Below are 23,233 nucleotides of genomic sequence, written 5' to 3'. Positions count from 1 at the left end.
CTCGGTTTATGGTATTTTATTTATTTGACTGCACTGTGTCTTAGTTGTGGCACACTGGATCTTTTAGTTGTGGCATGTGGGCTCTTAGTTGTAGCATGCAGGATCTAGTTCCCTGACCAGGGATTGAACCCAGGCCCCCTGCATGGGGAGTGCAGAGTCTTAACCACTGGACCACCAGGGAAGTCCCAGTTTATGGTATTTAAAAACGGCAGCCTGAACAGACTAATACACCCCACAAGCTTCATATTACCTGGTTTCTGCTTGCTTCTCGGACCTCTTACTCTTCTCTTTGCTCACTCAGTTTTGGACACACTGTCTTCTTTGGGTTCTTCAAACATGCTAAGCATACTCAGGCTTCAAGGCCTTGGCACTTAACTTGGTGTAAGTGGGTGGGCTTTGTGGGGAAGGGCTTATCCATGACACTCCGGAATTTATAAGCAATGTTATGTACATGTGCAGTTTTAGGGTCAGGACCTGTAGCTTTTACCATTCTCAATCTGAACACCAAAACCACTGCCCCCCAATCAATCAATCGCTCTGATCTCTCCCCCTCCCATCCACCTCCACACTGATGCTGCTTAACTATCAAACAGCCTTGTTACCATCATCATGCCTTTGGTTTTCAAACCGTAACTGTCTCCCCCTCGCCGTAGAGGACTGTGTACAGTCTCCTCAGCCAGCATAGGAAACCTCTCATATCCCAGCTTCAGCTTACCCGTCAAGCTGTATGTCCAGTTCTGCTGCTCTCTGAATGCAGCATGCACCTGTACACTTCTTTGCCTGCAATTGCACCTGCAATTCCTTCTGCCCGGGATGCCCTCGCTCCCATTTCTGCCCGGTGAACTTCCACTCATCCTGTACGGCCCCATCTAGAAGGGAGTTCATATGCTGGCCTCCTCACGCTTCCTCTGTGCTGCTGTGTGCTCAGTCTTGCCTCCACTGAACGGCCCCTGGAGGACAGGGGGTTGTTTCTGTGAGTGTGTGTGAGGTGCGTTATGAGAATGCATCCCCTGGCATGTGAGGGCAGGGACTCTGCCTCAGATATCCCCGGGACCCCAGAGTTCCATGATGGAATGAATTCTTCCTCGTCCTCAGGCCACTAAGAGCCCCACCTTGTCTACTGTTATTTTTTAAGGCAGCAAGACATAATTTTAACATTTATTGGTTTTCTTTGATTGCCTCTGGTCCAGTTTTGGAAGGCCTCTCTGGGTTCTTCTGGTGTTGTTTCTGGCTGCTGCTGCTGCAGCTGCAGCTTTTAAGGCCCTTTTTTGTTTCTTCAGCTTTTGAGCCTCTTGGAAAACCTGGGGATGAGAGAGGGCAGGAAAAAACTTGTAATGCTATGCAAAACCTCAGACTTCGAGCATCTGGGGTGGGAAGTGACTCCCCCAGATGGTCACCCTAGCCTTTCTCTATGGGCTTCGTGCCCTGGGAGCCACCTCAAAGCCTCGGGGCCAGCTCCACGCCTTGCTCAGAAACAGACGACCCCTCCCTTATGCTCTCCCCACCACGGTCCTGGAGTGGGGCAACCAAAGCAGCAGTCCCGACTCGTACCCGAATGCACAGGGCCTTCTTGGTCACCCAGCGGCGGTGGGCTTTTCGGTAGTACAGAGGGGGAAAGGTGTACTCAATCCCCAGCTCCCTGCACGTCTTCTCAAAGACAGCATAGTTGGTCTTGCGGAGGTTTTTGAGCATCTTTTTCCTCTGGTCAATGCTCATCAGTAGATAGCGCTTGTGGGCTTTGTCCTGTACGAGAGTTGGTATTACTTTGAGTATTATGTAAATAAGTGGTGTGCCACTTCACAGTAGCAAAGGATGGTCATTTTACCCTGGCAATGAAACTTCCCCACAATCTTAGGCAAATATTAGTGCAACTCTGAGGTAGGCAGTGTTACTGTTATTCCCATTTTACAGATGGGAACATAAAGGCTCATAGATGTTAACTGATTCATTAAAGATTCTAGAACTGCTGGGTCGGAACCTTGTGTTAGACCTTGAATCCAGGTCTAGTGGTCTGACTCCACATCTCATGCCCTTTCCCCTGTACCACCCATTCAGCCTCAGCACAGCTCAGCAAACTATCAGCTGGGGTGGAGAGGAGGGAAGGCTTAGGAAAACCCCTGCCCTCAGCCAGGCACTGCTCCCTCAGTGGGGCTGGCATTCCATACTCCAACTCTGATCTCCAAGGAACAGCTCAACTAGCTTCAGGGAACACTGAGGTGCTAGGTGTGGAGCTGGGCCAGTCTGTGTTCACAACTGTGTGTTTATTAAAAATACCAGCAATAGCCTAATTATAGCAGCTCTGTGTCCGACACTGTGCTGAGATCCAGCAGAATGGTTAGGAGTGTGGGCCCTGGAGCAAGATCACCAAGTTTCAAGTCCTAGCACATCATTTCCTAGTGGTGTGCCTGTGCCTGGAGGGATAACTTCATTATGCCAGCCTAGCTCATTCTTCTGTGCAATGGGATACAAAGACAAGTATAAGGGTTAAATGAACTGATGCATGTAAAGTATTTAGCATGAGGCCTAAATACTTTATATGCGTCATGTTGGCCGCCATTACTTCATACAGTCCTTGCAATCCTGTCGGTGGGTACTATTATGATCCCCGTTTGACAGGAGAATTGAGGCTTGGACATGTAACTTCCCCAGGGCCACACAGCCAGTTAAGTGGCAGTGGCAGAGCTGGGATTTGAACTTGGGGCAATCTGACTCCATGCACGCATTCAACAACTATTTATTGAGCGCCCACTATGTGCCACACGCTGTGCCCTTGCTTTGAAGTTTGTGTTCTTGACCATTAGTGACACTCAGCACTGTCCTGTAAGGCTCCCATTTCACCCCTGGAGGTGGAAGGGAAGGGTGTTTCTGGGTGCTGTGCTGCTCTAGCCACCTGGCTTCTCAAGCTGTTTCTCTGGACCCAGAGCCCATCAGCTCAGGCTCCTCTCCCCCAGCTAGCCGTGAGTGAGGCCCAAGGGTTACCTTCCGATGTTTCTGCATGTGTGCTTCATAACTGTGGATCTTCACAGTCAAGGCAACAACTGAAACCACAAACCACAGAGGATGAGAGCCGGGCACAGAGGAAGGAAGAGCCAGACCCTGGTTATGTTTTAAGACCTCAAGGAAGGGCTTCCCTGGTGGCACAGTGGTTGAGAATCTGCCTGCCAATGCAGGGGACACGGGTTCGAGCCCTGGTCCGGGAAGATCCCACATGCCGCGGACCAACTAAGCCCGAGCGCCACAACTACTGAGCCTGTGTGCCACAACTACTGAAGCCCCCGTGCCTAGAGCCCATGCTCTGCAAAAGAGGGAAGCCACCACAATGAGAAGCCCGTGCACCGCAACGAAGAGTAGCCCCCGCTCACCACAACCAGAGAAAAGCCCACGTGCAGCAACGAAGACCCAACGCAGCCAAGAATAAATGAAATAAAATAAATTAAAAAAAAGAAGACCTCAAGGAATAACAATCACCAAAGCTCTTGTACACCTCTCTATCACTCCCAGAGCACTCTGAACTTCAAGATCTCAAAAGCCTTTGGATTATCTTTCCTTTAGAAAACAAAGTATAAGGAAGGGAAGTTCCTTAATCTTATGAAGGTATCATCCCCAAACCCCAAATCCCAAATTAGCATTCTTAATGGTAAAACTTTAGAACATTCCTGTTAAATTCAGGAATTAGTCTGGGATGGCTGCTGTCACGGTTTATGATTCAATATTGCCCTGGAGGTCCTCACCAATGTAATAATTTAAGATCCCAAGACTGGCAAGGGTCTCCTCCTTGCCTCTTCCCTTCCAGCTGCCATCCTTATCTCTGTGTTTTCATTAATGAGTTTTCAGAATTATCAGCTCCCACTCATCTCCTAAAGCCCCAGAATATTCTTCCCTCAGCTATCCTCTTATTTAGCTCAAACCTATATTGCAAAGGCAAAAGCAGAAGGTGGCCCCAAAGAGAGGCTGTCACTACAGCAGGCCCTTGCCGTACACACACTGAGCTCTGGGAACACTGCAGAGAGTGCAGTGGGAACGCTGGCCCTGACCCCATGCCCTTTCACACCACCTCAGCTGCAGAGTGGAGACAGAGACAAGCTCTGGTTCCTGAGGAGCTTGGCCTGAGCTCATACAGAGGTAGGTACGAGGCAGGACCTGGGCGCTGACTACAGCATCACGGATAGAGTCCAGTTTTCACTGTCCTTGGTCCTTCCCGTCTCTCCCTTTACCAAGCCACATCTAATACCAGCGTATCTGCAGGTGAGGGGCCTGGATTAAGTACCAGCTAGCAGACTCCCCTGCACCCCGACCCCCCCAGGGCCCCCCGACCAACTTCGAGCCTCCAGGGAGCCGGTGTCCTTAGGGTTTTCCACGACCTTATTCATCAGCTGCTCTTTCTTGACTTTTAGCTTCTCTTTCTGTTGAAGACAGAGACCGAGAATCTGTGAGGTCTGCCACCCTGTAAGAACTTGCCCTCATACCTCCAGGGCCAGGGCCACAGTCATAGCAACTAGGCCATAAGGCTCAGGGCGTGACTTTACTCTGCTCATCAGGGTGTGGCCTCTGGCCAACCACATGGTTGTTCACATCTAGGTGAGCCTAAGGCCAATGCCACTGACAGAAGAATGTTGGATGAATGTCCCCAAACCGTGCTCACTCATTCAGGCATTAGATCTTTATCGAGTACCTACTGTTTGTCAGGTGCTAAGGGTACAATGGGAAACAAGACAGTCCTGGCCTTGGAGGTGCTCAGTCTGGGGGTATTGACAAGTGGATATAGAATGAGAGTGGGATAAGTGCTGTGACTTGAGAAGCATGGGCTGGGAGGTGTTACCAGGGTAGGAGAGAATCTCAGAGGAGAGGACTGAGAGAGGCCAAGCCTTGGCAAAGGCCACTCACCTGGTTGGCCATTTCCAAAGATAAGAGTTTTTTCACGACATCATCAACCCTGTGGAAAAACCACAGCAATGAGAGACAGGTGTCGGCAGGGGTGGTGGGTGGGAAGAAGGAAGGGGAGCAATGCTGTTTTCATTTCAGTTTGAAAACCAAGGATGAGTGAAAATTTCTTTTACAACATGAGTCCCTCTGGAAGCGGGGTGCCATTTCTCAGGGATTCAAAGTCAGCACGGATCTGATTTGCTGGGCTGTGAACATGGAATGATGTGATAACTACAGAAAATTGGGGCTGTCAGCTCAAGTGTTTCAGGCTTGTCACAGGGAGAGCAAAAAGAGGATTTCCATTTTAGCTGGAATATGGTTCAGTCTCTCTTGAGACACTTCAATTCTACAATCATTGTTTTTTTCTCATGTCACACTGCACAGTGGGAGGGACTGGAGGGACTGCCCAGATCCCACTGCACAGGACAGGGGCTGAGCAGAGGATCCTGGTTTTGGTATCTTTCAGCCCTGGATTCAAATTCCAGCTCTGCCCCTTAGGAGCTGTATGACACTGGGCAGTCTGACAATCTACAAAATGGGGACACTATTTCTTCCCTCACAGGATCAAGAGATGAAAGATTTCTACAAACACCCGTGAGGCACGGTGCCTCCTTGGTATCTCATGGTAGAGGGTCTTTACCCAGAGCACAAAAACGGCAAGCAGGTGTGCTCCGTGTGCCCCTGCTGCCCACTCATCCTCACCATTCCTGGGCTTCTATAGTTCTCTGCCCTGTTCCATAGTCAAGCTGCAGATACATCAAGCATCTACCGCGAAGCCCCCTCCTTGCCAATCCTCCCAGGGCCCCCTGCCTCATCAAAGAGATTTCTTCCTGCTTACTTCTCAATTCCGGGGATGTCCTGGTAGTCCTTGAGCAGCATAGAAGGGGGTGGGTCATCTTCATGGCTGGGCTGGACTGTCCAGTGGAGGAATAGAAAACACCCAGAGTCAACTCTCACTGCCCATCCTCCCAGACTTGGCTCTTCTCACCAACTTTGTCAGAGACATCCACGGTCTCAAGCAAGGCACTGGGTAACCCCGGGCTCAGTTTCTCCTCTGCAAATCCTGTGGGCCTCTGCCTTGATATTTCATGCTGGGAGTAGGTGGCCTTTCCCAAGACCCTGTACTGTGCCTGCACTTCTCACACACCTGTCTGGCTCTACAGTTATCAGACGTCCCGCTAGGATGGGTGCTCCTGTGGACGGACTGAGGTCGACTCCCTTTGAATCCCCCACGTCTGGTCTGTGGCCCAGCACAGCATAGACGCCCAACTAATGCTCGCTGGCTGACTGCATGAATGAAATAAGGGGCTTGAGGAGGAACCCTGAACTTTAAGATGCCTGAATTGTAGACACCAAATAGAGATCAAAGGAAACCCTCAGGCTTGGAGTGTGCTTGTAGGTGAGGGAGAGGCAGGGGAGAGGGAAATTTGTCTTCTCCAGTCAGCCCCTGCTCTGCCGCTATGCAAATAGTACTAACTAAATAACACTAAGATTTAGTAAGAGATCTGAACAACTATGCAGACTGCCTGGGAATGGGAAACCGGGCCCTCCCCCTCGGAAGGGCGGACACGAAGCGCTATATCCCAGCCTCCACCTCCCCTCCTCTTGCCCTTCATGCAGGCTCCAGGCCCACGGCTTTGTCATAAGGTGGGCGTGGGCTTCTTCGCAGGACCTCCGGCCCCCCCCGTCCCCCGCACCCCCGTCCCCCCCAGTGGCTCCACGTAGACACCTCTGTCCCCTTGGCCACCCCAAGCTTTCCAGGCAATCTAATCTCTCTTCCGCCCCAAATCCCACCCAAGAGCTCCTACCTGGTTTCTGGGTGGCATATCCGCGGGCGGCCCGGAGGATGAAACCTACACAAAAAAGGGTGGGGGCTGAGGACATTCTCCTTTAACAGTCCAGCCTCGATTCTCGTCTACGGCCCTTGCGTTACCCTTCTTCCAAGGTCTTGGCCTCTCTGCGAGGACCACAGTCCCATTTCTTCCGCACCCCGAATACCCCATGTCTCTCCCACCGCGCCTTACTTGTTCCCCACCCACCACTCTTTCTCCTGCCGCTACACTCCGCCCCCCCTCCCCCCTAACCTCTTCCCGCGTACCCTCTATCTCCGCCGAACCCCATTTCCCTACTTCCGCTGTCCGGCTTCTCAGCTCCTTACCTCCAGGACGTGAGGGAAGGTCCCGCTGGACGGAGAGAAGCTTGGCGCACCCTCCGCCCGGCAGCCCGAGGACTGGGGCCTGGGTCACTGCCTGGGTCCGAATCGAACTCAGCGCCCTCCACGCCGCCCTCAGCATGGTAGCTTCTCACCCCCGAGGGGCCCGCCCCACGGCCGCCGTCGCCTTCGCGGTACGGACTTCGTTTAGGGCGCCGCCATATTGGCTCAGGCTCGACCAATCGAGTGCAGTTGCGAGACCGGATGAGCAGATGAGGACCGAGATGATGGATTGGCAGGCCGGACGCCGTGATGACGCGAAGTTGGGTCGAGGGGAGAGGTCTGGTTAGCTGTAGCGCGAGATTGAGGGAGCTTGGTCGTCGCCTGACATCGTTAGTGGCGTGCGGTGCTGTATAAACTCTTAAGATGCCACGTTTTCTTGAGCATGCCTCCCGCCCTTAATCCTACTCCATGTTCCTGACTTTGGGCCCCGATTATCTTGGGGGCTTCCCTGGGGCCTGTCGTGTCTTCTTCCCCCAACCTAGCATTTCCACCCCCTCTCCCTCCAGAGTGCAGGATGGACCCCTGTAAGAACTACTAGGTTTCAGCCTCTTCTCTGGCAGTGTTGCAGCGTGGTGATTAAGGTCGCTGATTTTGGACAGCCCTGGGCTGGAAGCCTAGCTCAGCCGTTTACTGGCTGTGTGATTCTGTGTGCAAGTCGCTCGACCTTTCTGGGCCACAGTGTGCTTACTCAACCATGAAATGGGAGTGGTAATAACCGTGTCTTATCTTTTAGGTTGTTAGAGGATTAACGGAGGCAGTTGTGTGCAAAGCACCCGGAATATAGTTAAGTATTCAAGAAATACTAGCTTTGATATTTGTGAAATGAGGGGTGTAAGGACAAATGCCAATTAAAAGTAGGAAAAATAAATCTTAATTGTCTCTGGTGCAAAAAAGGGAAAGACTCTTCTGCCCCTTGCTTTTCTTAGAGCATTTACTTTAGAATACCTGTAACTGTGAGTTCTTTCTCTGCCCTTTTGAGATCTATGTAAATCTTTTTAAAAGCTAAATAAGCCTCTTGCCAGTTTTACAACCCAGGAATGTGTTTTTCAAGGACCTGGGAGCCGGCTCTTTGAAATATAATCATTAAGAAAGATAGAGCCCCTGTCTCCCAGTTTCTGCTGGAGGGTAGGAGCCTAACTTCAGCAGGTGCCCAGCTCCAAGTTGCAAACCTCCCTCCGCTCATAAAGATATGAGAAATTTATTTTTCCTTTGGTTAATGGCAATTAGCAAACCCAGGTGGCTACCCTATTTCCCAGCTGAATTTAGGATGACCCCTGTGTGACAAGTAGTGCTGTCAAGTCCTCTTGCTTGAGGACTAGTGATTATCTTGAGAAAATGTATGCAATGAGTTGTATCCACTTGGCTGTGTAAACAGATACAATTTCTCTTCATCTTTGCAAACTCTTGAGCTGATTGCCTGTGACATTCTGGTTTAATTCTCATCCAATTAAAAAAAAGTTTTCTTCCTCTTCTACCCTTGTGGAGAGGTTTTCTAGGTTGGCAGGAGATTTTGTTTTTAATTACATTTCTGCAACAGGGGCTACTCTTTTCTGAGGTCTGTTCCCCATGTCCCACAGTTCTCTGTGACTCCCTCGGTAACCCTGGCCACCGTGCCCTAATGGTCATTTCTCAAGTCTCCATCACTAGAATGGGAACTCTTTTTTTTTTCCTGGCCTCGCCGTGCAGCATGCGGGATCTTAGTTCCCCCACCAGGGATCGAACCTATGCCCCCTGCAGTGGAAGCGCGGTGTCCCAACCACCGGACTGCCAGGGAAGTCCCTAGAATGGGAACTCTTTGAGGATGGACTGAGCCTAGTCATTTTGGAACCCCTGCTGCCAGCACAGGGCCTAGATGCTAGGTGAGGGCTGGCTGAATGAAGGAATTAAGGAAAGGATAAATAAATGAATGATTCTAAGGAGTAACCCCCCCCCCCGCCCCGATTTCTAGGGTTCTGAAAAGAAAAAGAACAGAGATTCAGGCACACTCAAGAGTTTCTCAAAACCAAGCCAAACCAAATCAGACCATAAACCAGTTTAAGAGACTGAAATTATAGGAAACAAGTACAAAAAGCTAGTGGGCAGGGCTTGAAAAAACATTCTCTGGCCTTTGAAGTGGGAGGCCCAGCCCATGGAAATTGGGGGGATGGGGGAGGGATGCTAGGGGCCAGAGATAGGGGGACACTGGGAGACTTTCTGCCTTTCCTGGGGCTGGGGGTTTTTTAGTGAAGGGCTTACTGACCTCCTCTTCTCTGGATAGCCCAGGCTTATCAAGAAGCAGGCCCAGGTGGGGAGTTCTAGGAAGCCCTAGAAGCCCCCGAGACCCTCCACCCCACTGACCCGGAGCCCCTGCAGGAGAGGGAAGTCAAACAGTGGCTCAAAGATACAGTCATCCTCCGGGTTTGGGACTAGGGGCTCTGGGGTCCCCAGGGGGCTGGTCTGGAACCAGAGGTTCTCATAGGACTTGGGGCTGGGGGTGAGGCCCCCCAAGAGGGGCTGAGTGGAGTCACAGCGGAGGTAGTGCCCAGGCCGTGGGCCTGTGGGGCTGCCCAGCACCTGCACGTAAAGGACCTGGTCACTGGTGCCAGACTGGGGCTGGGGCTGGATACGAGGTACTCTTGGGTCCCCCTGGAGCACATAGGCCTGGACCAGGCTGGGGAGGCCACAGGTCCCTGAGCTGTCATTGGACTCCCAGGGTCCTGGCTTCTTCTCTTCCTCCTCCAGCACCGTGATCTTGGTGATGGGTGGCATGCTGGAGTCCCGAAGGCTGGGCAGCTGGAAGGTATCCTGGACATAAGGATGTGGGGTGAGGGCCTGGTTCATTTCAGATATCTGCCCCAGACACTTCCTGCTGCTCTTTGCTGAAACTCAAAGGGTTACTCAAAGGATGCAAAGCATCTCATATGTTCCTGACACGTGTTATGTGCTGTTTAGACTTAGCCTGGTGAATCTCCCCAACGCTTCTGCATGGGATTAGTCCCATTTCACAGTGAGGTGACTGAGGGTTTGAATGGGTAGAGCAGGGATTCGCACTTAGGTCTGCTTTGCTCCAAAGAGGTGAAGTGGGAAGTTGGGAAGGCCTGAATACTCATCCTCAGAGGGGTATCCCTTCACTTTGAGCCTGGGGTGGGAGCCTAACCCCCAGCCCCATTTCCCTCTCCCTCCAGTGTTCTCACCTCCGTTGTGATGGTAGGCACCCAGGAACCCAGGCTGCTGTGGGCTGGGTCTGGAACACTTGGCCAGAGGGGATTCTTCCTGCTGGAGAAGGGGGCAGGTGAAGGCTAGGTCAGGCATGCCCTCCCATCTTTCCATCCTTTCTCCCACCTACTCACAGCAGCTGAAGGGACGACCCCTTCATGGAGAGAGGAGAAGGTGGAGGGCCCGACCCCCAGACCTGGGTCCTGAGGCCTGGCAAGGCTGAGACGAGCCTAGACCGGCTCACTCAGGCCTGCACTTCCCTGCAGGCAGGGTTAGTTGGATGTCAGGCCTCTCAAAAGGACTCACCTGGGTCTGCAGCAGAGCTGGGTAGCCCCACAGAGGCAGATGAGCAAGACCAGGAGGCCGAAGAGGCCCAGGAGGATGTGCAGCTCAGACTCCTCTAGAGTGAGGGGAAAGCCAGAAGAGGCAAGAGTGCACGTAGGTAAGGCTGGGCTTCCTCCCTCAGACTGGGGTCCAAGGGCAGGGCTGGGTCTCCTCCCTCAAATCAGGGGATCCATGCAAGGCTTATCTACTTGCAAAATGGAGATCCTTTGGGTGAGGCACCCTCCCAACAGCCTTGTCCTGCCAGCCCCCCTCTCCCCTCACCTAGGGCCAAGGTCATCAGGGTGAGGCTTGTACTGTTTGTGGCCCACGCCTGGCTGGCAGCCATGAGGTGGACATGGTACAAGCTGGAAGGCTCCAGGCCGCGGAGGACAAAGCTATGGGAGGAGGCGTTCAGGACAGTGGCTGGGAGGAGAGGAGAATGGTGAGTCTGGGTTGGCTGCTGGGCCGCCCCAAGGCTTCTGAACCCGCCCGCCCTGGCCTTCTGGGGCTGTGGGGCACTGAAGATAGACTCACAGAAGGACCGGTCCTGAGCATTGGTCCAGAAGATAGTGTAGTGGGTAAGGGGGCTCCTCCCCAGCTCAGGGGCCTCGGGCGCCCACTCCAGCTGGGCCCAAGTCTTGCCAATGTGCCTTAGATGCAGCTCTGGGCCATGGGAGGGGGCTGCCGGAAGAGAGAGGTACAGGGGCTGACAGGGAGCGGGGCGGCGGGGAGAGCCCAGTTGGACTTCTTGTGGCTCCCCAGACCCAAGAACTGGGACACTTTGTGGGGGTGGGTGATAGGAGAGAGTCCAGGGGGACTCATGTCCAAGCCTCATTATCCCAGGAACTTTCCCTGAATCCCACCGACTGCTAATAAGTGGTTGAGCTGGGATTTGAACCTGCTCCTCTTTGACTCCAAAGCCTTGCTACCTGATTTCTGCCAGGCCTGATTTTGTCTGGTTCATTATTTCTGCCACGGACTCTCTTAAGTTTATGCCAGGCCCTCAGTTGAATTTCTATCACACGTGACACCGGATCAGTTTTTGCCAGACTGGCTCCCTGAATTCTGCCGTGCTCACTGCCCAATTTCTGTTACCCCACCACCTGACTTCTTTCCAGCTGCAGGGGTCCAGTGTAAGCCAGAGGTAATCTTAGGATTGGGAGAGACCCTCTTCTGGGCCAGAGGTAGGGGAGGAAGAAAATGTTCCCTCGTATTCCTGATTTTGGGTGCCTAGACAGGCCTTGAGAGAGAGGAGAGGATTCTGAGAAAAGGCTTGGTGGCTGACAAACCCATCTCTTGGGAGTAAGCATAGATGTGCTGGGAGGGTCCTTTGGTGTCCTGGTACAGGGGGGTCACAGTGATCTCGTAGAGCTGAAAGGGCCTGATGTTCTCTGTAGAGAGAAAATAGGGGCACCCTGGTTAGGGGCTAGCCTCTGATGATGGTCAGGGGCTAACCTCAGACTTCAGGGGTAACCTGGGCCTCATTCTGCAGGGCTGGCCTCTGCAGTCTCTTCTTCAGACCATTTGGTGCGGGTAAGGGGCAAAGAGTGGAAGAGAGAGCTAGGAAGGTGGCAGAGTCAGGGCTGGAAACAGAGGATCCAGTTAGACTGCAGGAGGGACTTCCTGATTCTGAGGATGTGAGATGAGAACAGTGAAAGAACAGGAAAGACTGGGGAATCTGCGTCTTTAGGGTGGTTCAGCTCGCCCCTTGCCTACTGTCAGGCAGGTAAAATGTCCCTCCCTCTCCCGGGCCCTGCCCACCTGCCCAGCCCCCCAGGCCTGCCTCACCCTGCAGCAGGGTCCCTGCAATGCTTCCATTATGCTCCATCCGCCACATCTTAGGGCTGCCGCTGGGGCTGGGGGGACCCAGGCCCCACTCAATGACATAGCCCCGAGGCTGAGGGCTGGGGGGCTCCCAGCCCACCCAGAGGCTGTGAGGGTCTCGAGCCATGGTGTGGAGTCTGCCCAGGGGTGGGCCTGGAGACAGAGTAGGAGACGATGACATGAAGATGAAAAGAATGCAGGCCCTGGAGCCAGATGCCTGGGTTCAATCTGGCTTTTGCTACTTACAAGCTGGGTGACCTTGGGTAAGTCAACATCTGAGCCTCAGTTTCCTCATCTGTAAGTGGAAACGATGATAAAAGTTTCTACCTCGTAGGGTCATGGTGCAGATTAAGTGAGGTGGTACATGAAACAGGCCTGGCACGGAGTAGTGCTCGGTGATGATGAAAGCTAACCCTGTGTGGTTCTCGGTATGTATTAATTCACGGAGTCTGCTAACAGTCCCATTGTGGGGCACAGCTACGGTCCCCATCTTAGCAATGGGAAAACCGAGACAGGGAGGTTAAGTGACTTGCCTAGGGTCACATGGCTGGGAAATGGGAATATTAGCTATTGTTATTGTGAGTCTCACTTCATGAGGACCCATGTTCAGGGGCACCTGGGGTTGGTAGTGGCTGATCCCCTGAGAATGAGCATTTCACTCAGGGACTGTGTTCGAGCTGGAAAAACTTCGGGCTTTCTTTCCCATTTCCTTGGCAGAATAGACGGTGTGTGTGTAGGCACCACCACCGGCTTCGCCTGGTTCTGGCTAATGATAATAATAATAGCTAACACATACGGAGCAGTCACTTTGTGCCAGGCACATGTCTTAACTCGTAATCTTCACAGCGATGCTGTGAAGTATCTTACAGTTAGATGCTGTGAAGTATCTTACAGTTAGATACTGTATCATTCCCATTTGCTAAATGAGTAAACTGAGGCCAGAGAGGGTAAGTAACTTGCCCAGATCACATTGCTAGCAAGTGACAGGGCTAGATTTGAACCCAGGCAGTCTAGCCTCCGAATTTACATGTGTAACCATCATGCTCTGCTAGCTGCTGGCCCCCTTTACCTCCGCTCTCCAAGAAGACCACTGGGGTGGGATGAGAGGTCCCAGCTGTGTTATAGGCCTCAAGGATCACCTCCCGGGCTTCTGAAGGCAGTTGGAAGGTACAGTTTAGCTCCGTGGTGTTGCAGAGCATTGGATCTGCCCCAGCCTGGTCTGAGGGTCTCAAGGAGACCAGGTACCCTTGGATCTGCCCGCTGTCTTCCTCCAGGGGCACTGGCTGCAGTGGGCATAGGGGGAAAAAGATAAGGGGATGCCCAACTCATCTGGAGTGGGGGAGAGCTTCTAGATGGGGTGGCCATGTCCCAAGGACTAAGCCCCCCAGGCTGGGAGCCAGCCCTCCTCCCTCTGTGCCAGGTCCTAGGAAGGAGGGAAGGAAAAAGCAAGTCGGTGTATGCAGCAGGCAGCAAACTAGATGAGTCCTCCACTGTAGTCTCTCCAGAAGGGCCCTACCCAGCTTCCTACCCAGGCACATGCAAAGTGAGTGCAAATCACCTACAAATGCATCCAAGCCTCGGAAACCTGTTGGGGTCCTGAGCCCCAGCTTGCAGGGGTCTGTTTGGGTTGAAAGAGGTGGAGGGATGGCGTTCAGAGGGGGTTACCTGCCAGAACAGCTGCACGTCCACCGTCCTGGGGTCCAGCTGCCTCTGCCGCCACCATGTGTCCATTCTGACAGTGGGGGCTGTGGGTGGAGCAGGAAGAGAGGGTCAGGGAGGGCCCTGGAGGCCAGACTGGGTCCTGATGGTCGCTCCCAGCCTGTCACCACCCACTTACCCCGTTGTGTGGTGGTCAGCTCCAGGCTGGGGCTCCAGTTGCTCCAGTGGCCAGGCAGGCGCCAGCGGGTGCAGCGCATCTGCAGGGCGTAGGCTGTGGATGGGAGGAGCCCGCATAGCTCATACTGGAGGGTCCTGGAGGGCAGGGCGCCCACCTGGTGGGGGGTGTGTGTGGCTCTGAGCCTGGATCTCTGTGCCCTTCGATGCCAGCTCAACTTACCCTGCCCTCAGCCAGCCCCACCCCAGTCTCCTGAGGTTGCCCTCCGCCTCACCAGGTCCCAGCTGGCTTCTCCAAGCAGAGGCTGGTGGCGCAGCTCACACTTCTGATCTATGTGTAGGCTTGGCTTCCAGGTCTCCCAGCGCAACCTCAGGCAGCCTGGCTGGGGCGGGGCCACCTCAGGGCTGGGCCCCAGGGCCCACAGTGTGGGGGGCTCCAGTTTCACTGCAAAGAGAGGTGTAGTCAGACCCCTTCTCTGATCAGTCCTATCGGGCTCTAACCTAGCTTCCACTTGTCTCCCTGTCTGTGGTTCCATTTCTTCTCTGGGTCTCCATTTATGGGATCTCTGTGTCTTTCTGTTTCTCTCTGTGTCTCTTCATCTCTGTGTCATCCTGTTTCTGCAGGTCTGTCTCTGTATATGTGTCTGTTTCTCTCTCTGTTTCATACTCTTGCCCCAGGGCCTTTGCACTGGTTGTTCTCTCTGCCTGGAGCACTTACCTTCCGGATATCCAGCGGCTTGCTCCCTCATTTCCTCCAAGGATCTTCTCAAATGTCACCTTCTCAGTGAGGCCTTCCCTGACCACCTTCCTGAAATAGTAATAGCCCCCTCTCCCCGTCGCGTCCCCCTGCTCAATTTCCTCCTCATGCTTGCCGTTACCCGACATTCTATTTTGTCTATTTTGCCCACTAGAATGTAACATTTCAGGGGCAAGGTTTTTGCCTTTTTGTTTACTGCCATATCCCCAGCACCTAGAACAGCGCCTAGTGCAGAGTGGGCACTTCAAGAAATTTGCAGAAAGAATTAATGAGTGTATCTCTTTGCCTCTGTGTTTCTTCCGCGTCCTTGTCTGGGTCTCCACAGCTCTGTCTACGACTGCATCCACTTTGTTTTTCTCTCTCCTCCTTCTCTACCTCTAGATCTTGCAGCGTCTCATTGCCTGTCGCTGGGTCTGTGTTTCCCTCCCCGTGCCTCTCTGTGTCCGCCCATGGTGGGGGCCGCTCCCCTCCCCCACACTCAGTGTCACCCACCGACGTCCATGGGGACAAGGCACAGCTTCGGGGACACGCTAGTTCCCAGCGCGTTCTTGGCCTGCACCCAGATGCCCATGTTCTGGTACAGCTGTAGGTGTTTGCGGGGGATGGAGCAGTGGCTCTGCCCGTCCTCAGGCACACAGTCCGGGATGGAGTCCTCCCGGCTCTGACAGTTGCCCCGGCTCCTGCCAACGGACAAGGCTTGGGTGTCAGGCGGGGGAAGAAAGAGAGGCTCCCTTCTCCCTCCCGTCTCTGGCTCTCGCTCCCCACCCCTACAGTCCTACCCATGCTCTGTCCCAGGACCCAAAGGAATGGGGGCTGGCGTAGAGAGCCCTACTCACTTGAAGCTCTTCAGGGTGAAGTTGGTGGACAGGTGGGTGTTAGGGCCTGGCTCCCACTGGCAGGTGAGGCTGTTGGTTGTGAGGTTCATGAGGCAGGACAGGTTGTGGGGTGTGGCGGGAGGGTCTGTGTATGGGGTGGGGAGAGTGAGGGCTTCAGGTAAGACCACTCAGAAAACTCCTACTGGGACCACTTGGCCTCGTTTCCTTGCCCTGGGTCATTCCCTTGTCTCCATGCAGGGTGACCCCAGAGGGGCAGCCCTGGGGGAAGCTAAGTTACAGGCACATACAGGGATAAGTACCACAGAGTCTCCAACCCTCTCAACTCTGTCCCCTTTGACAGTAACAGTGTAGCATCTGGTTTTCATCCTGGTTCTGCCATTCATTAGCTGTGTGATCTTGAAGTCACCTAACGGCTCTGTGCCTCAGTCTCCTCATCTGGAAAATGGGGGTAATGGTAATGTACCTACCCCCTAGGGTTCTTGTGAGGGCTGAGTGACTTACTATGTATACAGTGCTCGGAGCGGTGCCTGGCATATAGTGAGTGCTCTGTGGTGTTAGCTTTCACTGTTGTTGATTCTTAAATGAGAACCTTGGTCTTTCTTTGTTTTTAGTTATGCATTGGCTTGGCCCAAATCCATCCTTCTCAGTTTGAACAGAAGGCTGAGACTGGGGTAGGGGAGAAGCTGGGAGCAAGCCCAGCTCATAGAGAACATCCTCCCTGGAGACACTCTCCTATGGCTGAGGGCTTGGGCTTACTCGGCAGCCATATGGTGTAGTGGTTACTATACTGGCTTTCGAGCCCCACTGCCTGTTATAAATCTTGGCTCCATCCTTATTAGTTTGTGACCTTTAGCATGTCACTTACCCTCCCCGAGCCTCGGTTTCCCCATCTGCAAAATGGGGCTAAATAACACTACCCACTGGTAGGGAAGATGACATGATATTGTGCCTTTAAAGTGCTTCTTGAGCAAGAGCTTAAGAAAGAATAGTTCTTATTAGTATTGGCAGGAGGGCATTGGAGGCAGAGTGGGTGGATGGCTGCAGGGACTCACAGCCTGCCTGTAGCTCAGCCTGGTCCAGGATCTGCAGGCTGTTGCCCCAGTGCAGGCAGCAGGAGAGAAGGGCCCGAGAGCGGTTGAGGTGGGGCAAGGTGATGGTGGACTGCAGGGTCCCATTTGGCAGGTACTGCTGCCTCTCCCCGGGCTGAAGCTCTGCTTCCAACTTCCATACAATGTGCGATTCCGAGTCCAGGCGGCTGCAGTTCTGGCTGATGGTGCAGGAGGCTGTGATTGGATCCCCCAGGCGGACGATGGGGGCTGAGAGGCTGATGTGCCCGCACTGCTCCAGGCCTGGGGTGGAAGAGAAGGGGCCGTAAGTGACTCCTCTGCCTGGCAGAGCTGGGCTCCTAGACTCAGTACCCCTAGACTCTGTGCCGTTACCTTCATGCTTTACCTCCCAAGATGTGTCACTGGACTGGGGAGGATGTGTATGGGGACCGTGAGAGGCTCTGGGGGTGAGATCAAGATAGCGGTGTGTGGGTAAATGTTTATCAGCTGGCTATACAGAGAGAGACAGATCCTGGTTTGTAGCCTGGGCTGCTTTCCCTGGTGTAAATATTCCCACCGTGGCTGATTGCAAGCTACCAGTGTGACATCACTGAATGTGAACCCGGGAAGAGATGTACACAGTCAGCGCTTGCAAGCCAACCCCAGCACGCCACCAGATGGGAGATTACTCCCCTCCCCAGCAGTGGTGAAACAATGGTTAGAATGATAAGAACCCCACAGCCACAGCAATCTTTTCAGATTTCAAATCTGTTACCCCATCTTGATTATAGCACTTCAATGGTACGTTATTCCTCTGAAAGGCAGTATGGTATGTGGGTAAGAGCATGGATGTTGGAACTAGACTGCCTAGGTTTAGAGCCTGGTTCTATTGCTTATTAATTATGTGACCTTGATGTGTCACTGAGACTTTCTGTGCCTCAGTTTTCTCATCTGTAAAATGGGGATAAAAAAGTCCCTACCTTAGTTTTGCTGGAAGGATTAGATGTGAGAACACATGTAAGGCACTTAGAATAGTGCCTGTCATGTAAATATTTGCTGCCGTGATTAGGATAAAGACTCAGATCCTTCTCACAGCCCTTGTGGCCTGGGCCCTGCCTAGCCCTCCTTGTTCCAGCTCAGACCATCCTTTTCCAGCTCCCATCACTCTGGCCTTCTTGCTATTTCTTGAAAGCGCCATGCTCCCTCCAATCTCCGGATCTTTGTACCTGCTGATCCTTTTGGAGGTGCTCCTTTGCTTCTCTCCCACCCCTCCTTCACCTGGTTAACATTTAGGCGTCTTGCGGGGAACCAGACCTGAACCTGGTCAGGTTCTGACCAACCAGACCAGGCCAAGCCCCTTGAACTTTCCCAAAGCTCTTATTGTCCTTCATAATTATGTAGTCATGTGATTATTTGCTTGTTTGTCCCCCAAACTAGACCATGGGTTTTGTGAGGCCAGAGACCTTGGGTGTTTCACTCATTGCTGCATTCCCAGCACCTAGCCCAGAGCAGGCCCTTGGTGGATACATGTGGAATAAATGAGTAAGCACTGCACTTTGCCCACGATGCCTTCTCTCCTCTCCCAGGTGTTCTTCAGCCCATTTTGCTGATGGGGACGCTGAGCCCTTAAGAGGAGGAGCAATTTGTTTAGGGTCACAGAGCAAGTTCATGGAGGCTTGTACTACTCCACAGACTCAGAATTTCAGACTAGAAGGAAACTTGCCAACTGTTCACTTCAAAACTCCACATGATACTGAGTCCTCCACAGCAGGGCTAGGATGGCCTAGTTTCGTATGGCCTGCCAGCTAAGAACATTTTTTATATGTCTAAAGGGTTGAAAACCAAACCAAACAAAAACCAAACAAGAACATGCAACAGAGACTGTATGTGGCCTGCAAAGCTGAACATTACATCAAAGTTTGCCGACCCCTGCTGTGCCTTGGCTTGCATACCCCCAGAGATGGGAGGCTCTCCACCTCTCAAGATAGAGTTTCCATAGTCTGGAGAGCTCTACCTGGGATTCTTTTTATTTTATTTTATTTATTTATTTTTTGGCCGTGCCATGTGGCATGCGGGATCTTAATTTCATGAGGAGGGATCAAACCCATGCCCCCTGCAGTGGAAGCGTAGAGTCCTAACCACTGGACCGGCAGGGAATTCCCTGGGATTCTATATTTCAGGATTAAAGCTGCCTCCTTACGTCTTCCACCCTGATCCCTTTGCTGCCCGTGAAGGCTGCACAGGACTCAGGGGTTCCTTCTGACAACACGGCACAGATTTGCAGGCAAGACCTTGGTCTACCCCACCTTCTCCGGGCTGGCCAGCCCAGGTCCTCTCACTTTTCCTCAGAGGTGGTGGTTTGCCTACAGAGGTCTATGCATGGGAGCCTGGCTACCCCACATCTGTGGCCCAGTTGATTCTTTTGGGATTCTCTGGGAGTCCCAGGAGCACTGTGGCAGTGCTGGGAAACGCCTCCCTCCTCCACCCCCAGCATCTCTCCCTGTGCTCCCCCCTCCCCTCGGCACCCTCGCTCCTGGCCACACTCACTTCTGGGGAGCAGCAGGATGATCAGAGCGGCTCTCGCTAGGTTCCAGGCTCCCAGCCCCGCCATAGTGCCGGCTTGGTGCTCACCTGGAGGCAGAGGGGGATGGTTAAAGTCATGGGCTTCGGAGTCAGAGCTGAGCTTAGTCCTTGCTCTGCCACAGTGTGGCTTCGGCCAGGTTACTTGATCTCTCCGAGCCTAGTTTCATTGCAAAATTGAGGTAACAACAGCCTATACTGCATAGGGTTTTGGGGGGAGGACCCAAAATGATACAAGTCAAGGGCTTCACGCAGGGCCTGGCACATAGGAGACGACTCTGTAAGTGACAGCCACTGTGATTATTCTATTTGCCTTCCAGGAGAGAGCAGGGAAAGGAGCCACAGGGAACAGTATTCTTCTCCACTTCCGTTCTGTCTTAGCTGGGTTTCCCCCACAAAGCAGAGGCTGAGATGCAGGCGTGCATGCAGGGAGTTTCTTTTGGGAAGGTTCCAGGAGCAGAGTGAGGGAGTGGGGAGAATGAAATGGGTAAGGAGGGAAAGCCAACACAAGGGTTCGTCATCAAGCCAGTCACATTTATGGACAACTGGGGCTCAGTCCTGCTGGAACCTTCCAAGGAGCCATGTAGAACACGCCTCAAGAACTGTCCACCCAAGGGACAATTCATCCCTTGGCTGGCTGAGAGAATGGGAACATTTATTCACCAGTTCCTGCCCCCCGTTGGTCAAGGGCTGTCCCTTGGTGTATTAATTCTCTGGCATGTCCATGTTGCACACGCATGAGTACCAGGCAGGTTCTCCTGGGTGAGCCATGCTCAAAGTCCTTTCCTCTGACGCTGGTGAATATCAGAGACGCTCCCTGGCAGAAAGGGACAACTCCACAGAGTAGCTGAGGACAGGTTACACCTTGGGAAGCTGGCTGCCGCAGAGATGGCTAAAGGTAAGGTGGGCTGGAGGATACCCCCAATTCTGGGCACAGACCTCTGGAGGCCTTCTGGGGCCAGGCATCCTGTGGTCATGGCGACAGTGCCCAGATGGAGGGAGCATTAGTTCCCTCTAATTAGTTCATTAGTCTCAGGAAGTATGCATGGGTTTCTACCGCTGGGGTGGGCTTCCAGCCTTTCCACTCTGCTCCCACTGGGGTCTCGGGGCCAGACACCTGATCCTCCAGCACTAATTGACGCTCTTGGTGGCAGGTCAGTGGGAATCACCAGCCTGTACATACATGAACACATACATGTACGTGGTGTCTCAGCTGATCCCCTGTGCTCAGAAAGAATTAAACTCCTCTCCCTTTTCTCTCCCTCCAAGACAGAGGTGGGAATAAGAAATGCCCAGATACCCAAGGCTACTCCTGCCTGCCTGGGTCTTACTTAAACCCCTGGTCTGTCCTTATGTGTTGCAGTATCAGGACACCAGGTGAATGCTAGCCCATAAGTCACCTTTTTGCAAATCGAGAAAAAAGCGCCCCTTCCTCTGGATGAATGCAGCCCCACACTAGGACCTGGCAACTAGAGAACAGGCTGAATTTCAACCTCCGCTTGCTGGGCAGCTTTGTGCAGTAAGAAACCTGCACAACTGTTCAGAGCACCCCAGTCTACCAATCAGTGGTTGGCAACTTTCTTCTTACAGCATGCCAGTATGATTATCCACCATGCACACTTGTTGGGGAAGATTTAGCCTCCTTGGCCCAGATTTTGGGACACTGGTGCCCATCTCCATGTATTTTTGATCATATCCCAGCCCTCCTGCCCAGCGAATTACCACTTCATCCCTCTCCATTGGCTCCTGTCCAGAGTGGGCAATGCAACCTCAAACCCCCAGGGGCCCAGGCATCCTCTCCCAGGGTTGCCAAGGGTTGGCACGTTTGGCATCGGTCCCTGGTCCCCCACGGCAGCCCTGGGTGCTCCCTACCCCAGCTGAGGGGGATCTGGGGCCAGGTAGAGCATGGTCTCACTCTCTGGGGGCCCAGCACTGAGTCAGACCACCTGGTCTGAACCCCGGCTCTGCCACTTACCAGCTTGGTGACCTTGGACAAGTTACTTCGCTTTTCTGAGCCTCAGTTACCCCATCTGTGAAAGAGGGATAACAATAGCACTCACTTCTCAGGGTTGTGGTGAGGATGAAATGAGATGGTCCCTGATAAAAGCACTTAATATGGAGCCTGCAAAGAGGAAGCACTTAATAACCATGTTATTTTCACATGCCATAAAGCGGGACACCGCCTTGTGGAATCAGCATGGTTTAGTGCCTCCCTGCCCTGCTTACAGGCTGCGTGGTCACAGCCTCCTAGGACTGCCACCTTGCTTTTGTCCGTGTCACACTGCACGTTCCAAAGCCCCATTTCTGAGTCCCCTGCTCCTTGGCCCCCCAGTCTCCCCTCTTGCTCCAGCCATCTCGGCTCACTCTCTGGCCTCTCTCTGAGTCCCAGCACACCACGCTGGCCCCTGGGGTCACTGCATCACCCCCCACTCCTTTCTGCTTTCCTCTCCTTTCCCTCCCATCACATTCAGCCTTCTCCAGTTCACACCCCTCTCTCGCCTGTCCTTTCTACTCCCCTTCACGTGGATTCTTTCCATGGGAAGAGGGTTGGGGGGAGGAGGAGGCTGGCAATGAACAAAGGGAGAGGACTTCCCAGATGTGGTTCAGACAGAGGGAGACGGGCGGAAAAAGTAGGAAAGTGAGATACACAGACCAAAACGATGGAGAGAGACTCACAGAGATAAAGACTGAGGCAGGAGAGAGAAAAGAGCCGGAGACAAGAATGCTGATACACAGAGACCGAGGCACTCAGAGGCCGAGAAGCAAGAGATACTCGAGATTTTAAGATTCAAGAGACAAAGGGAACCGTGAGAGACAAAAAGAGAAGCACAGAGAGACTCTGAGACAGACAGAAGCTCAGAGGCATGGCAAGCCAGAGAGGGGCTGAGGAGGAAAGAGAGCTGGAGAGTGAAATAGACAGGGATGGAGACCGGGAGCAGGTAAGACACAGGTTCTGAGAGAGAGACGGGGAGAGGGACAATGAGTATGCCCTTCGCTGAGTCCAGCCCTTTCCTGAGCCCAGAACAGTGTCCTCAAAGAGATATTTGTCTGTGACTTCCCCAATGCAAATAAAAGTAGGGGCACCCTGGGAAAAGTAACTCAGTGTCCAGGGCTCTTGATACCAAGGGACAAATCCTAAAGGCAGGAGCTCTGCTCCCAGGCCCCCTGCATATGCACGCCCTTGACAGAGGTGGGGGGAGCATAACTGGGACTCCAGGGTCCCCTCGAGCCCAAGACCCAGCCCTCCCTGGGGCTCCCCTACTCACGTTGGAGCCTGCAGCTGGGCGCCCGCCTGGCCTCCCTGGTCTCTGCTCTCCTCTTCAAGGCAAGTTCCTGAAAACAGCCACAGCCCGGCTGTTCTCCCCAGCCCTGTCGTTAATGGCTCGGCCTCTGACAGGCGCAGGGGCTGCGGATTGCAACACCTGCCCAGCCTCCTTCCCGCCCTTGCATTGTTGAAGCTGGCATGGGCAGCCCCTTCCTCCCAGGAAGGAGCCTAGGAGGGAAGCTGGTGGGGCCCGGGCAGCCTTCCTGCCTCGGGGGTCTTAAAGGGGCAGAGGGATGTGGCAACGTTGTCCCCCTCCTCTGCCTCCGGATTTCCTGACCTCAAAGCTCTGAAGCTGGCAGGGCCCAGGCTCCAACCCGCTTGGGTGCCATTCCCATGCCCCCGCACCCCCCTGCCCTGGGGGAGCATCACTTGGAG

The 23,233-nt window shown here is 53.4% G+C and overlaps 2 protein-coding genes across 3 annotated transcripts; both read right to left on the bottom strand.

Moving 5' to 3' along the window:
• Positions 1 to 1,146: 1,146 nt before the first annotated feature.
• MRPS15 (mitochondrial ribosomal protein S15) lies at positions 1,147 to 9,005 on the bottom strand. Its single transcript, XM_019938110.3, is given in 9 exon segments — positions 1,147 to 1,236; positions 1,239 to 1,301; positions 1,552 to 1,743; positions 2,980 to 3,038; positions 4,319 to 4,403; positions 4,885 to 4,933; positions 5,762 to 5,837; positions 6,732 to 6,776; positions 7,082 to 9,005. Coding segments are annotated over 9 exon segments (783 nt in total). The 5' UTR covers positions 7,218 to 9,005; the 3' UTR covers positions 1,147 to 1,158.
• Positions 9,006 to 9,155: 150 nt separating this feature from the next.
• Positions 9,156 to 22,891, bottom strand: CSF3R (colony stimulating factor 3 receptor). Of its 2 annotated transcripts, none has more exons than XM_019938109.3 (17): positions 22,800 to 22,891; positions 21,509 to 21,563; positions 19,501 to 19,584; positions 16,960 to 17,256; positions 15,908 to 16,031; positions 15,564 to 15,751; positions 14,590 to 14,759; positions 14,319 to 14,472; positions 14,147 to 14,226; positions 13,551 to 13,764; positions 12,446 to 12,634; positions 11,947 to 12,048; positions 11,192 to 11,338; positions 10,940 to 11,080; positions 10,640 to 10,733; positions 10,312 to 10,390; positions 9,156 to 9,922 (listed from the first exon to the last, which is right to left on the bottom strand). In XM_019938109.3, exons 3-17 carry the CDS (start codon positions 19,562 to 19,564, stop codon positions 9,443 to 9,445), a joined length of 2,523 nt encoding a protein of 840 aa, XP_019793668.1. In that variant the 5' UTR covers positions 19,565 to 19,584; positions 21,509 to 21,563; positions 22,800 to 22,891; the 3' UTR covers positions 9,156 to 9,442. The 2 variants fall into 2 exon arrangements, with proteins under 2 accessions (XP_019793668.1, XP_019793667.1); XM_019938108.3 differs by having other exon boundaries at positions 10,312 to 10,393; positions 22,800 to 22,890.
• Positions 22,892 to 23,233: the final 342 nt, after the last annotated feature.

The sequence above is a fragment of the Tursiops truncatus genome, chromosome 1 (assembly GCF_011762595.2).
Source record: "Tursiops truncatus isolate mTurTru1 chromosome 1, mTurTru1.mat.Y, whole genome shotgun sequence".
NCBI lineage: Eukaryota > Metazoa > Chordata > Mammalia > Artiodactyla > Delphinidae > Tursiops > Tursiops truncatus.
This window is presented reverse-complemented; position numbering and strand designations above follow the sequence as displayed.